The 16,844-nt window shown below is 34.8% G+C and overlaps 1 protein-coding gene across 7 annotated transcripts in view; it reads right to left on the bottom strand.

Annotated features, from left to right (window-relative positions):
- The window catches only part of PHF14 (PHD finger protein 14), a 200,089-nt gene that overhangs the window by 123,599 nt on the left and 59,646 nt on the right, over nt 1-16,844 (bottom strand). For all 7 annotated transcript variants that reach the window (XM_012531520.3, XM_004265545.3, XM_033420421.2 and 4 more), the window contains exon 14: nt 9,878-10,046. In XM_012531520.3, the coding sequence (XP_012386974.1) occupies nt 9,878-10,046 (169 nt within the window). The remainder of the gene's footprint in view (nt 1-9,877; nt 10,047-16,844) is intronic.

Here is a 16,844-nt window from a genome sequence, read left to right as displayed (position 1 = left end):
TTCCTTAACACAGGAAAAATTTAAAGAGAAATGAGCTATCCTAAAAAATGTTCACACCTATTTACCTGAAAAAACTGAATGAATGAAATATTAAGTGACTTTTTGCTGAAGGTGCTCTAAGTCATTAATCATCAATAACCTTAATTGATAAGTGAATCTGTACTAACACTAAGCTATTAAGATTTGATCCGATTAACTTCTTTAAAATTTTGCCAACTTACTAATGCAAGAAGCTGTTGCCAGCCATCAAGATACCTATCATAAAAACATATTGTAAGAAAGACAAATACGGGTGTTAGATGATATCTAAATGTGGTTCAAAATTTTTACACTAAATTTTATGCTAAAGGCTCCAATGCTTTTACAGGTGTTCAGCTTGCTGTTACTTTAAAAATTTCAACTTCTTAATACAAAGGTTTGGGACAGTGGAAAATAAAGACTTTCTCAGCCAGCAGAATACTTTCCTACTAGTATTAATAGTCAACTTCTAGTTTTGTTGCTCACCTCAATCTTCTGTCTTTCCTCTTCCATTTCAGTTATGTTACCTCTAGGGTAATTTAATGTACCTCTCACATGGACACTCTACCTTCTAGTTTATATTACATTATTTGAGGGTCAACTTTCTATCACCATAGTTCTTTGAGGACATAGACCATGTCTTCACTTTAGTGTTCTATTCAGCATCTACTGCCCGGTGCCTTACCTCGTTAGTTGCTCAATAGGTGTATACTGAAAAAATTAACCTGATCCATGGGTCAAGAGTAGGACAAGGAGTCACAAAGACCAGAGAGTATGGAAAGATGTGGATTCCCATGCAGGCAATTTTTACTGCTTAACTATTAAACTCAGGAATAAATATAAAGCACTCACACAAAAGATAATTACCTACAATTTTGACAATTGTGAAGAAAATATAACATCAATTCATGCTTCTATACATTATAAACAGACGTTCATCTGAAAGTACTGTCTTCCCTTCACTGGACTCTGAAGGTTTTCCCAAGAGGACAAAATAAAGATCAAACCACTGAGGCTGAGAATTGTGTTGTATGCATTACAAGTCACTATCTACCCTCTAAGTGATGTGAGATAAAGCTGAAAATTAGCAAAATCAGGGGAGATGAAATAAATACAGAATTACTGGGATCCGTAAAGGTGTAAAAAACAAAGCAATTAAGTCTTAAAACTAGAATACTATAACATAAAACAGACTGTGTGATACTAGACAGTGACTGCATCACATATCACTAAAACAGCAACCTACAAGGTCAGTGGTATTACAAGTTGTTCTGGCTTGATGTCATAGAAACAAACTGGAAAAGTGGAAGGAAAAAGATACTATTTTAAACTAGTAGAAAGAAAGTACTATAATAAAAATTCATAGTTGAAAGATTAGAACCACGTAACATTTTAAGAAGTTCGAGAAAAAATATTTTATCTAATATAGGCATCAAAGGAAAACAGTATGTATGAAGTATGGTCATTTTACATTTAAAGGTGCACTAGGTATATAAAACTAATACCTATAAAAAGGTTTTCATGCAGGAGAAGTAAAGCAATTCTCCCAGAGCAAAAGAAGCTGAATTATATTATGATAAATGAGATCCCAGTTCCCCAAACAAAACATTTTCATTCCTACAGTAAATGAAAACTATATTTAAAAATTATCCCCAATTATTATTACTGGCTAACGCAGAAGTTAAAACCATTAGAGAAAACTGCTAGCTTTCTCCAGAATGTATAATTAGACATATGACAGTTATTATTTTATAAAGTGGTATTATACCATTTATACTGAATATATGGATCCAAAGCATAGGCTCAACCACTAAAAAATAAATAAATTACATCAAAGCCGACTTCTGAAATATACACTGGCAATGGATGGTATAAATTGCAGGAATTCTGGAAGAAAGAATTGCTTAATGTAATCAAAATAAAAGGGACTCTCTTTGTCAAAATCTCTAATGAGAAAAGCCCTATATTCATTTGTGTAGCTTTTATAAGAGGAACAGAGGAAGAGAGTCACTGAGTTAACAACGCTGACATCTATCACAAGAACCTTTATCTTTTAAGATTCTCTACTTCTCTCATGCCTCCTTTTAATTAACTAAAAAAAGAAATGAAAAGAAATACAAGGGTGAGAAAAAACCTGTGACTCACCTGTAAATCAACGGCAAACACTGTGAGGGCTCCACTGGATATGCAGCAAGCTAGGGAAGGAGTTAAACTTCTCTCTCTCTCTTTTAAATACTGCTAAGCCTGTAAAAAGCCCACGTTCACCCTCTTTGGCCTACACTGAGGTTATCCTCTTGGTATTTTATAACTCTTCAGGTCTGTATTTATGCTGTCAGTGATGCATATAACCGTTTTATTAAGAACTTCAAGCTTGCCTTGCAGAAGGCTCAGAGCTGGGAGAATATGGATGAAGACGGTATCACAGTCCTCTAAGAGGAAAGGAAAGGGGGCAGGAGTGGGGGTGGGGAAAGAAGTCTGAAAATGTTGCTTTTTAGGGCACCCACCGTGTGCCAAGTAAGCACTACATTAAGCACTTTTTAAGCTGCAGTTGGTTACTATGCTAGATTGTCTGTGGTCAGTCCGGCACACACCACCACCCCCACCACCCTTGCTTACTCTGTCTAAGGGTGGAAACCACATTCCCCACAGTCCCCCTTCCCTGGAAAGTTCCATGTCTGTAACCTCATATTTGAAGCAGATAAGTAAAGTGAAGGCCATTTTTTCTCAGGAGGTCATGGGAGTCAGATGCTTGGCTTTTTCAGATGCTGTAGCCTTGCTGACCTTTCCATCAGCTCCCACTTCACAGTCCTGGCAGGCTTTGCAGACTTCCCCACAAACTCTCACTTTTCTACCCACTCACCAGTGATGTTCACCTGAGGTCTTCACTGTCAAGTTCTCTGACCTAATGTCAGCTCCTACCACCTGCTTGGTGCTTCAGGATAGATATTTCATTGACAGTTTCTCTGATGTTCAGTAGAGCTCCTCTGACCTATGGTGACAGCTTTCTTGATATCCACGCCCTCAGCTATGCCAACAGTAGTATAAGGCCATAATTCTCCATAGAGTGACTTCCATTTTCCTGACCAAACCCTTAGTCACTAAGCTGCTGGAAGCATGAAGATACTGTGACTCTAGCCCAAGAAATACCAGGAACAACTACTAGTAATCTTGTCTAGAAAGGCAGCCTAATAAAGTAATTAAAGTATGGGCTCAGGAGCTAGCTAAATTTGATTCCTGTTTCTACCACTTTGAAGCTGTATGTCCTTATTAGATAGGTTACTTAAACTCTCTGCCTCAGTTTCTCATTTGTAAATGGCAATGATATTAGTTACTGCTTCACAGGGTAGCTACGACAATTGAATAAATATAAAATACACAGTAAATAACAGGTAAAGGTTAAACAGAAATATGCTTTTCAACCCTTTTTCTTCTTTAGACTTAGTCCTCCTATTTGTACCCAGTAATAAAAGAGAATAATGGCTACTGAGATGCTTAAATACTGGAGATGGGATATTTGTGAGCCAATCTAAGAAGATGTTACAAAGTCTTATCTCTGGAGCAGGAAACAACATGTGAAGAATTTTCTAAAACCAGATCATTCCTCTTTTATTTATTAATACTTGAATATTTCTATGTTTTTTGAACTATCTCCATACTGCTTTTCCATATGGCTCATTCTTCAATTTTTTTCTTATTTTTTTTGACAGATATACCTATAGAAATATCAGATAATCAAAGTTCAAAATATGTGCCCTCATAATAAAGAAAGATTCAAGGCATGTGAATTGGGTTGGAGAAGGGGAATGTTGGGAGAAAAGTTAAAGAAGACTTTAATTCTATTTTTAATTTATTAGAACAAAAAGTATTCTCATATTACTTTTATAGTTAAAACTTAATTTAAAAATAATTCTAACATTCAGAATGATAAATTTCAAAAACATTGATAACTAACAATTAAATATGATAACATTAAAATGTGAAACAGAGAGAATCTCCATGTTTGTTTAAGAAGGGTATTTTCTGAAAGTATACTATTTTCATTCTTATACAGATAAATAGCTCTTTTACCCCATTTTAAAAAAAATACTAAATCTTTAGTGCTATAATTTTTTTCAAACAACTTTTCTGGCTAATCTTTTTATGATCTTTGGGTACAAATAATCTAGGAGAAAAAAGTAACACCGAGACTATTCACTTTGAAAAGCATCTATATCATATTAAATCAACTGTCTCAAAATATGCTGTATTCCTTCAGATTTCTATAAATCCTTATTAAGGAAATCAGAGTAGAATGAAATAAAAAATGACTTTCCTCAGTATCCAAATAATAAAAATATAGTAAGGTTTAACGAAGTGTTCTACTCCCATTGTACACTTTGGCCATGATAAATGGCAACTGCCTGTCAGCAGGAAAAAGTGGATGCCATTTTTCTAACAGCAGCCTTGTTTGGCATAAAAGCGGCACTGGAGCACAGAGACTGAGTCTATGGGCTCATCTCTCTTAACACTGATCAAACCAAGTGAAACAATCAAAAAGGATATTTGTTGCTTAATCAAAAAAACGTGAGATGCAGTAAGCCAAATGTTTTAGGTAGATTTGGAGAGACTAGTTAGGAAAGAAAAAAAATAGTAAAGAAAACCACTATGTACTTCTCCAACTTCACTCTCAATGCAGAGCATACACTCTTTTTTTCCCACAGCAGGTTTCATAGTACTCAATTTGGTGGGAAAAAAAGCAAATCAAAATAGAGAACAGGGGCTTCCCTGGTGGCGCAGTGGCTGAGAGTCCGCCTGCCGATGCAGGGGACACGGGTTCGTGCCCCGGCCCGGGAAGAACCCACATGCCGCGGAGCAGCTGGGCCCGTGAGCCATGGCCGCTGAGCCTGCGCGTCTGGAGCCTGTGCTCCGCAACGGGGAGAGGCCACAACAGTGAGAGGCCCGCGTACCGCAAAAAAAAAAAAAAAAAAAAAAAGAGAACAGCAAAACAAACATATACTGGCAGTTCATACATACACATGCTGTCAGTGTACTTATTGATTTGCTGCTTCTAATTTCTTTTCTTTTTGTTTGATCTTTTTAAATACCAATTTCCTCGAGGTAAAATAACCTTCAAACATTTTATTAACTTCTACACTATTACACTGTAACTGACAGATTAATGCCAATGCACTTGCACAAGCTTGAAGAGGAAAATTGTTCACACCTAAATGAAAGTACAAAGAAAAGGAGTGTTAAATGTAATATTTAATGTGAATGAACTCAGTTACATGAGTTAGTAAGTGGATATATGCCTGGCTTCTCACAGATAACACTACGGTATGGAACGACACATGACCATTTTGGTATAAGATTAGAATATCACATTCCCAACTATGCTATCTAATGATCGAATGTTTTTATAACTACTCCATTTGTACCTCAACTAAATGCTCTTTTACAGACCTCAGAAAAGACACTAGTTCTTAATTCAGGCTGTCTGGGTTCAATTCCTATTCCACTTACTATCTGTAAGATCACAGGTAACTTACTTAAGGTTTCTGTGCCTCAGACTCATTTTGAGTAATATAGGAGTTATGAAAAGTTAAAAGTAACTTATTTTTTTAAAGAGGGAGTAGGGTGGAGGATTACTACAGTATCTGGTATATGATCAGTCCTCAGCAAATGTTAGGTATTATTATTATTAAACCATCTTATATAAAAGTAAACTAATTCCCCACATCCACTTCTGACTTACCTACCTTTGAAAAATGTAATGAAGTAAAATACACAAAGGTCAAATAATAGGAAGAAATAGAGAATAATGGTTGGATTTATTAGCAATATAGATTTAAAAGATGTCAAATTAATAGTAGTAATATACCAGGATTTACTCAAATATTCCAACACGTGAATCCCTTCCTTCTCCCTTTCACTCCCTTACTACCACCATGATGTTATTTTTAAACATAAAGATATAAAGTATAAAAGGAGAGAAAGTAATAACAGATGGTAAGAAAAGATATTCAATAAAAATGAAACTTCAATCTGTAGTAGCTCTGATCATTTTTTGTTTTTGATGATTCTTGGACAATCCCACAGAGACAGACTTCAAAAAAACAGATTAAAGCGCTATATATACTTAATTATACTGCAAAGTCTGAATTTTTAAAAATAAAATTATTCTAACAGAATATCAATTCATATATCGCACAAGATGGATTTCTGAAACAAGATGAAATCATCTTTACTAGCATGAAATAACCCCAAACTACTTTTCTAAAAACTGTGCTATCACTATAACCCAAGGGAACATAACAAACTTAACAGAAATGGAAAGTTTTAGAAGAGATGATCATTTCAACAGTTTTACTGAGTGAGATATTACTTTGAAATGAGAAACTGAAGTTTAAGTTCTGTCATGAATCCCCTATGTCACAAGGGTAAAATTTTCTTGAAAATTCAGATAGAATACTATGACTACTGTGAAATGAACTATATTTTGATGAATAATGGCCAGAAAAACAAAAAACTAGCAAAAGCAAAAATACTATTAGAAAGAATTTAAGGATGGAATATCCCAAAATGTAACATATGTACTAAAATAAAAGGTGTAAGTAGGAAGATACTAGGAACAACAATTAAAAAATTAAAGGAAGAGATAAATCAGTTATTTATTGTGAAAGGTACTTGACTAGACAAATTATTATTAGGCAGTAATATACTTGAATTCCCATAATTAACAGAGTGCTAAGAAAAGAAACTTTAAAATGTTAATACAACTCAAACAAAAATGACCGATAAAAAATTAAGGTAGGGACTTCCTTAGTGGTGCAGTGGTTAAGAATCCACCTGCCAATGCAGGGGACATGGGTTTAAGCCCTGGTCTGGGAAGATCCCACATGCCGTGGAACAGCTAAGCCCGTGTGCCACAACTACTGAGCCTGCGCTCTGGAGCCTGCGAGCCACAACTACTGAGCCTGCAAGCCACAATTACTGAAGCCCGGTGCCTAGAGCCTGTGCTCTGCAACAAGAGAAGGCACTGCAGTGAGAAGCCTGTGCACTGCAACGAAGAGTAGACCCCACTCACTGCAACTAGAGAAAGCCCACGGGCAGCAACGAAGACCCAATGCAGCCAAAACAAAAAATAAATAAATAAATAAATTTAATTAAAAAAAAAAATTAAGGTAACAATAGAAACTCAGCCAAGATCAAGAGACTGATCGTTCTCTTCTACATCTCTCAATTCTTAAGTTCCTCAGTCTGTTACCTGACCAACTGAATATGCTTATCACAAGTTTTCTGAACTGCTGTACAGACTGATGGAGCAAAGGCAGAGAAAAATGAAAAGAGTAAAAGTAATAATCATAAATGTTATCCAGAGAGTTACTTTCAGACTTTAGTCTGCATAAGACTAACACCTAAGATATCTGCTTAGCCCAACCCCCTAATTCTAATTCATTAGCTCTAGGATGAATCCAAAGTCTACATTTCAACAAACACCCCAGGTGATCCTGATGCAAGGAATCTGTGGCCTCTAGAATACCATTTCCAAAGATGGTACCTCATGGTGCTCTATGCCACAATAAAATATTGTCTTGAAAAAAGGTGCTCTTTGATAAAATAAGTTAGGAAAAAGGATAAATAAGGAAAAGTAATCATTTTTCTAAACATTAGTATTTCTCAAAGCTTCAATATGCATTTGAATTCCCCCCAAAGAAAAAATAACCATACTATATTTCCTAAAATTACTGGGCATAGAATCCTTTCTCGTCTTTTACCTACCAACATCTACAAGAAGACTAAAACTTTAACACAAGAAAACTAGAGACAAAGAATAAGATGGAGGAATTGGACTAAATTAGAAAATTTAAAAGCTTCCTTGTAATTCTAGGCTGGAAAAGCAGACAGGTAAATTAGAAAAAAAAAAACAACAGAATCCTCATTTATCTTAAGTAATACTAAACTATGGGCACATAAATATCACTATAATATGTACAAAATTCCCCTCTATATGATAACTCCAAAGTTAAAAAATGATAATACTGTTCCTAAGGATTTCTTTAAACAATAAAGAAACTAGAAAAATGTTTCATAAGAGGATAATTTTATAGACATAAGAAGTTTTTCTCTAAGATTTTAAGAATAGCTTCAGATAGTAGCAACAAACAGTTATAGAAAATATTTTAGAAATAGAAACAAACAGGCTTATTTAAAGAAGGAAAATTCTCTCTAGTTCATCTGTAAACCAAATATATTTGTGAAGTCTAAAAAATGTTTTAAACTAGTAGAAATTATAGATAAAACTATTTCAAGTTGATCAATTTAGAGCACTCAAAATTAACTACTTCAATTATCTAAAAGACAAAAATTCCCAGATTTGCCTCTTTGATTTCAAATGAGTCCATAACACAAAACTGAATGAAATAATCTAAGTGATTTCTCTTAAACAAAATCTTTTAAGTGATTATATTGTAATATAGACTACAGATTAAAAAAAACTTTTGAGAAAACTGTTAGTTTAAGGAAAAAAAAATTAAGACTCTCTAAAACGAAACAATTAAAACAAATGAATGATGATAACTAACCCTAAATACATATTTACATCTCCCTCAGGGGAAGGCAGATTTTTTAAATGCGCCTGCCTTGGCTCAAGGTAAGAAGGTGAAAAATGTCTCCCCTTAGAATGCATAACTGCAAGCCACCCCTCATGGGTTTGGAGTAGAAATTAACACTACTCATGTAATGGAAGAGACACACATGCTAAACTTTTATTTAAAATGGTCTTAGGTTGGTAGAGCTCCCAGGCACCTGGTAATAACTCTGACCTTAAAGAATTTTCTATGAGAAATAGGCTAACAACCTGATAGAAAAGCTGAATAAGACTTGCACATACATATCCTAGAAGAGGAAATACAACTGACCAAAAATATACAAATACATGCTCTAAGTCATCTAAGTGTTGAGGGAAATGCAAAATAAAATGTCCATGTACTATTTTACATGTATCACACTGGAAAGCATTAAAACATTGGACAAAACATGTTTGGGAGCAAAACTTATACCACTTATTCATTACTGGTATAAGTGTAAACTGGTTTGGAAAATACTGGAATTACCTAGCAAAACTGAAGATGCAGATATCTTATAACTAAGCAAATCCATGCCTTGCTATATACCCTAACTCCCTGTTACCATGCTGCAGGAGACATTTAGAAAGATATTTAAAAATGAGTTGTTTATAAAAGTAAAAAGATGGAGACAACAAAACTGCCAAACTATAGAACAAAAGATAAATTAATAATGATCTATTGTTTCAATAAAAAACTACATATTAGTGAAAATAAAGGAACTACAATTACACAGATCAGCATGTGTGAATCAAATCAAGATAACGTTGGTCAAAGTATCAAATAACAGGAAAAAAGTCTGACTCCATTTATATGAAGTTCAAACCCTGAAAAACTATGTATTATTTATGAATACATATATACATACATATCAATACGTATAAAAAAAGGAGTGAATGAAAAATACAAAGTTGAGAAACGTGGTGACCTCTGGGCTAGATGGATGGTGAAGTGAGTACTGAGGGATTCAAAGGTGACTTCAAAGGCTTTGGTAATATTCTATTTTTGAAGTGGGTTTGTGAACACAATGGGCCTTCATTATTATTATGCTTTATGTTGAACATAAAAACTGTACATTCTCATGTATGATTGGTATATTTCATAATATAAAATAAACTTTTAAGAATAACCAATAGCAATATACATGTTTCTTTCATTGGCTACTGAGTATATGTTTTCCCTTTGTCTTTCTCACCCCTTAAATTCTGACCTCAGAATTTTGTAATGGTTATGATAACTAGGGAATAAATTACCGTGTTTCTTATTGGAATCTTCTTGGGTTCTGGAGGCATATCCTGTGGAACAAATTTCACTGGTTCCTTAATCTGCCTCCTTGATCGTTTGGTCCCATCTGGTAAGGTTTCCATGGCCATGTCTGCTTCCATGTCACTGCTCCCTGCCTGGTCACATTCTGAACACTGCCTACATAAAGAAAAAAATATAAGTTCATACATTTATTTTTACCTTCCAGCATTAGCTATGTTTTCTATAAATACAAAATTCAGGTATATGTTTAGAATATATGAAAATATACACAGGAACATGTGACCATAGGGTATACAATGATTATACATACAGAAAAGCACATACATTCTTGTAAGAGAAACAAAAATAAGTATAATGTATCAAGCAATTCCATGTATCCCTAATAAGTATAATAAAAACACATGTAATACTGCTACATGTTTAAGTGAACCAACATAAGAAGCCCAGATAGTTTCCTTTAGGAAATCATGATTTTTCCTCAAGTGACATACACTGTGACACCAGAAAATCAAAGTATTCATTGACCCTGACTCTACGTCTTGTCACAGCTATAATATCCTTGAATCTTAATTAATAGCAAGCTGTAGTGAATATACCAACTAAGGAAGTTCTGTAAAAACAGACTCTCAGAAGTGAACAAAAATAAATGGATCATTTTGGTTGGTGGCCTTTACTACGTATAAAAGAAAATATATAAATTTATTTATGAAAAGAATGTATTAAAGTAGCATTTTTAGGGCTTCCCTGGTGGCACAGTGGTTAAGAACCTGCCTGCCAATGCAGGGGACACGGGTTCATGCCCTGGTCCGGGAAGATCCCACATGCCACAAAGCAGCTAGGTCTGTGAGCTACAACTACTGAGCCTGCAAGCCACAGCTACCGAGCCCGTGTGCCACAACTACCAAAGCCCGCACACCTCAAGCCCGTGCTCCACAACGAGAGAAGCCACCGCAATGAGAAGCCCACGCACCACAACTAAGAGCAGCCCCCGCTCGCCGCCAACTAGAGAAAGCCCGTGCACAGTAACGAAGACCCAACGCAGCCAAAAATAAGCAAATAAGTTAATTAATTAACTTTAAAAAGTAGCGTTTTTAAAAATATGGGGGGAAGATGGCAGAATAGAAAGCAATAGGAATCTGAATCTCAACCTAGACAACAATTACATTAGCAGAGTCTGTCTGACTTATCTATTTTGGAACTCTGGAGTCTACTGAAGGCTTGCAACTTTCAGGGAAAGGCTGGCACAGGTAAATCACAGTTAATTTTGGTCAATTTCAGCTCTTAGTACAGTAGTAGCTACCTATCCCCCATCCTAAGCCACATGGCAGGCAGCTGTGCACATGTTCCTGCAGCAGCATGTCACAGCTTTTAGGAGCCAGGTTGGACAAAATGAACCCTGTTCTCCAAATATTGGGGATATGTGCTCTGATCACTGATTGCTGCTTCTCATCACATGACTGCAGACAAAGAGGTGGGTGACCCCTCCTATTATGGCAAACCCCACCCATTGGTCCAAAGTGACTTCCAGGACTTAGCAGACTGGTACCCTTTACCCCCCACCTTCATTTTTCTTTTTCCCCTTTTGGGAACCAGACATTAAAGACTAGGACCTTCAAAAGAAAATGCATATATGGGAAAAAATTTTAAATGACCACACTTGCCCAGGGAAAGGCTCAGAAAAGACATGAGAAAACCACAAGTTTACACTTCAGGCTGTTACCCAGCACAAAGACAGCCCGCTACAATAAAAACAAACAAGCAAATAAATAACAAAACACAGCAAGCCCTGCGGATGGAGGAGAACCTCATTTCCAGGAAAATGGACATCTCATTTCCATTATTTCCATTGTTTCCCCTCTGTTTCTCATTTTGTAACTATAACCTTTGTCAGTACATTCTCCAACTTCTCATGCTCATTGTCACCCCCACCAAAAGTAATACATTTAGGTGACAGAGAAACTTGCTTTAGAGCACGTCAGATAACAGAAATATTATGCTCTGAAAACCACAAAACACTGAACAACTCAGAAAAATCTAAACAAAATGTAACTGCCAAACAGAAATTTATCTATTCCTATTTCAAGACAACTGCCACATGATACTTGCAGTACAAAAAGCCAACACAGATGAAAACACTACCTGCAACTCTTTCAGCAATCTTTTAAACTCTATAGTCCTCATCTTTTTTTTGTTTTGTTTTTTTTGACATGGACCATTTCTACAGTCTTTATTGAATTTTTACAATATTGTTTCTGGTTTGTTTTGTTTTTGTTTTTGTTTTTGTTTGACATGGACCATTTCTAAAGTCTTTATTGAATTTGTTACAATATTGTTTGTTTTATGTTTTGGTTTTTTGGCCACAAGGCATGTGGGATCTTAGCTCCATGACCAGGGATCGAACCCGCCCCTGCATTGGAAGGCGATGTCTTAACCACTGGACCGCCAGGGAAGTCCCTATAGTCCTCATCTTATAAATAGCCTTTAAGATATGAAAAAGCATCTCTGCTACATTAACCGGTACACAAGAGCCTAAGAAATAATAACTGAGGATAAAGCCATGGCCTGTCCAATTCCATGGAATTACATATATTGGGGGGAAAGTCATAATTATCCTTCATAATATCAAAACACATACCTGCCTTCTTTTAGTAATCCACTAAAAAATAAATTAATTTAAAAAATAGAAAAAAATAATCCACTAAGCTGCTATTATCTATGAATTTAGCTAAACTCACCTTAATCCTGTATATTTTTACTTAATATATTCTATTAGGGAAGAGAATGTATAAAATCTATAATTCCTATGCATAGTACTAAAGGTAACCTTAAGTAATCAAAAATTCCATGAATTAAAAATGGATTTTTAAGTATAAATAAGAAAATTCAGGTAAGGAATTTATGCCAAAGCACTACCTTCATACTGAAATACTAAGAGATTTTCCTCAACTTGCTGTACCTTCTCGATCCCCAGCACCCTACACTATAACTTATGTTCAGAATAATTACCTAAGGAGGTTTTAAAAATCTTAATTACTAAAGTAAAATAATTTTTATTGTATAATGCTAAAACAAGGAAGAATACTAATTTAATCTATAGAAAATATAATTTGCATAAGGCAAAGAAAAAAAGATTTTATGAATTTTTAAACATAATAAATCCAGTAACACTCTATTTCCAAAATATTATAAATAATTTATGATTTACTTTTTTTTCCTTTATAAATTACCTCTTTCGGTCTTCAAAGATTTCACACCATAGTTTTTTTTTCTTATTTCTAAGCCTTTTCCCATGCTTTCCCCACTTTTTAGAGGGAAATCTTCAAAGGTACCTATAGAAAACTACATCAGGGAAATACAAATCAAAACTACAATGAGATATCACCTCAAACCTGTTAGAATGACTGTCATAAAAAAGACAAGGGATAACAAGTGCTGCCGAGGATATGGAAAAAAGGGAAACCTCATGTACTGTTGGGAATGTAAACTGGTGCAGCCACTCTGAAAAGCAGTGTGGAGATTCCTCAAAAAATTAAAAATGGAACTATCATATGAGCAATTCCACTTCTGGGTATTTATCCAAAGCAAATGAAATCACTATCTTGAAAAGATATCTGCACTCCCATATTCACTGCATCATTATTTACAATAGCCAAGGCATGGAAACAACCTGTGTCCATCAACAGATAAACGGATAAAGAAAATGTGGTCTATATATACAATAGAGTATTATTCAGCCATAAAAAAGAAGAAAATCCTGGCATTTGCAACAACATGGATGGACTTTGAGGACATTATGTTAAATGAAATAAGTCCAAGGCAAATACTGTATAATCTCACTTATATGTGAAATATTAAAAACAAAAACAAACTCACAGAGAATGGACAGGTGGTTGCCAGAGGCAAGCGGAGGGAGTGGGCAAAATGGGTAAAGGTGGTCAAAAGGGACAGACTTCCAGTTACAAAATAAATAAGTCCTGAGATGTAATGTACAGTATGGTTACTACAGTTAATAATACTACACTGTATGTTTGAAAGTTGCTAAAAAAGTAGATCTTAAAAGTTCTCATCACAAGAAAAAAAAATTGGTGATGGATGTCAACTAAACTTAATGTGGTAATTACTTCACAATATATCTATATCAAATCATTATATTGTACACCTAAAACTAATAAAATGTTAAATGTCAATTATATCTCAATTAAAAAAAAGAGTTAATGGGAGAAAGGGAAGACAAATTATGAAGAAAAACATGGGAAAAAACTACTTGCAAAATTCTTCATAGAAGAGTTTGTGCTACATATTTTCTTTTTGTCTTAAAAGAATAAAAGTATATCCAGAGAATAAAAGGATAAAAGAAAAAATGATTTTATGAATTTTTAAACGTAATAAATCTAGTAACGCTCTATTTCCCAAATATTATAAATACTTTATGATTTACTTTTTTTTCCTTTACAAATTACCTCTTTCAGTCTTCAGAGATTTCACACCACAGTTTTTTTCATGGATAGACCTTGAGGACATTATGCTGAGTAATATTTTTTAAGTAATATTACTCAATTCTCTGTCAAGTAATACTCTTCATAATATTCTTTAAATAATTAGAAAATGCAAGACAAATTCTGATCAGATGGGTGGTGGAAACATAAGATTAGTACCCCAAAATTAAAATAAGTATTTACTATTTGAACTACTCTAACGAATCAAACCCTATTTATTTATACCTTACCAGGCTTGTCTTAGAAAGAATGTAAGGCAGTGTTCAAAATTATATATTTTAAAAAACAAACCAAGATAACATAAACTAAAAGTGAAACAAAATACATTTCAAACACTGGGAGTAGGTATAAACAAAACAGAGGCTAGATTACACCTTTACTAGTCCCTCTACCCCCTGCCAAATGCCTCACCCACCTAATATTCTTCTTCATCTGATTTGCCCATCTCTAATCTAACCTAAGAAGTCCTTGGGTTTTCCCCTCTCCTCCTCCTGGTCAGCTCAGCATTACTGGAGAAAAATCAATTAATCACACTTACTAAACAAATTCACTGAACATTCTTGCTATATAGCCTCAGCAAGTCAGTTATCTCTGATTTTTTTCCCACAGTACCTGGTGCAAACTATTTCCTGTCTTCTCAAGCCCCCATTATCATCATCCCAGGTCCTTTCCCCTCTCAAGACTACTTCTATTTCACTGAAAAGTCTATCTAACATGAACTCACTCAAGTTCCCTATTCTCCACCAATAACTACTTCTGTAGCTTTAACCATCTCTTCTTTCCTGTCACATGTCTTAACTCAGTCCAGCATAGCGCTGTGAACTATTGTGGAATGGACCAAACAGAAAGCATCCAGATCTAGAACCAATATCTTCAGGAAAGCAGTGCTGATACTGGAAGAAAGAGCTGGATAGAATAGTCCAGCTTAGACTGGACTATTTGCTTAGAATAGTAGACTGGACTATTGACTGGACTAGTTGCTTAGAATAGTCTATCAAGCAGAATATGGTATTTGAGAAGTAAAGCAACATACTGCATAGTAATTCTAGCTGGCAGCAAACATAAGGGGGATATAGCAGTAAGGGTGTTAACACAGGCTTGCACAGCATAAAGATAGCAAAAGCAGAAACTGGTGACATCAGAAATGTATACCAGTGGTCTCTGTAGAAATTTAAGCTCCAAACTAGGGCTTAGTCATGAAATAAGGACCCAGTAACAGGACCTCTTTCCTTAAGTAAAAGACTGAAAACTAAGGTAGAGATTAAAGCAGAAATTAGGCAACAGTGTGATGGTAAATATGGGCAAAAGTCCTAATTTGTAGCTTTTGCCAATTTCTGTGATAGGAATACTCCTACCTGTGGTCAATTTCAAGCTATCATGCACAGAATGGGGAAAAGATGTAGTAGCACACCATTACACAGTTTTTCTAACATATATATATATATATATATATATATATATATACACAATAGATTTAAATAAACTAAAAAGCATAGTTAATGGTAAAGTATGTAGGAGGTGAAGTTTTTTTTAGTATTTATCATCTTTAATATAATTTCAAAAATAAACTGGAAATGTTGAAAAGCAAAAAGTAAAAACTGCCTCCCACATTTGAGAGCACTGAAGAAAAAAATATTCTCCAAAAATTACTCCAAAAGTAATACATCCAATTAATTGCTAAGCAAAGCTAAGTTGACTTTAGAGACCAAAGGAAATTTGATCACTAGAAGCTACAAGATAGTGAAGACTTCGCTTTGCTGCAATATTAGCTTCTACTTTTACTTTAAAACATTGCAATTAATGCATAGAACCCTAAGTAATTTAGGTTCTCTGGGGGGAGCTTTCACTAAAACATCCCAGGCTATGCACTTTCATCTGATATTCTTCCAGAAACTCTTACACACTGGAAAACAAAGCTCTGCAAGCACAGTGGGATTAGACAAATTAATAACCTCATTTAAGAAGAGAAATGCATATCTACATTTCCAAGATCATGACAAAGCTTCCTGGCCCTGGAGACTACCAAACTGGCTTTCAATTTAGAAACCCACATAGGATGTTTATTAACACTGCAGGCATTCTAATAAGTGACAGCAAGTTTCTCTTAAATTCTGCTTTCAAAATCACACATGTATCAAAAGTAATACATTCCACTATATTTGAAAAAGAGTTGATCAGTATGACTGGCTCAAGACAAACTGATAAAAGAACACTATGAAAAAGCAATCATATGAAAATGGTGAAAGAATGTGAGCTTCTTAATAAAATGAACAGAGGTAGGTTTATGAAATAAAACAATGAGGTCAGAAAACTTGCTTTAATGTGTTTGAAGAATACACACCTTTTTGTATAGATTACCATTTAAAAAGCTGGGGTCCAGTCTTTTCCAAAACTAGAATTTGTATAAAGTTTGTATAAAAAGAATAGTCATGTTCATTCCTAAGCTTTCTGTGGCCTA

This window comes from Orcinus orca, chromosome 9, assembly GCF_937001465.1.
Source record: "Orcinus orca chromosome 9, mOrcOrc1.1, whole genome shotgun sequence".
Taxonomy (NCBI): Eukaryota; Metazoa; Chordata; class Mammalia; order Artiodactyla; family Delphinidae; genus Orcinus; species Orcinus orca.
The sequence above is the reverse complement of the archived record's forward strand: the minus strand, read 5'-3'. Positions and strand labels throughout refer to the sequence as shown.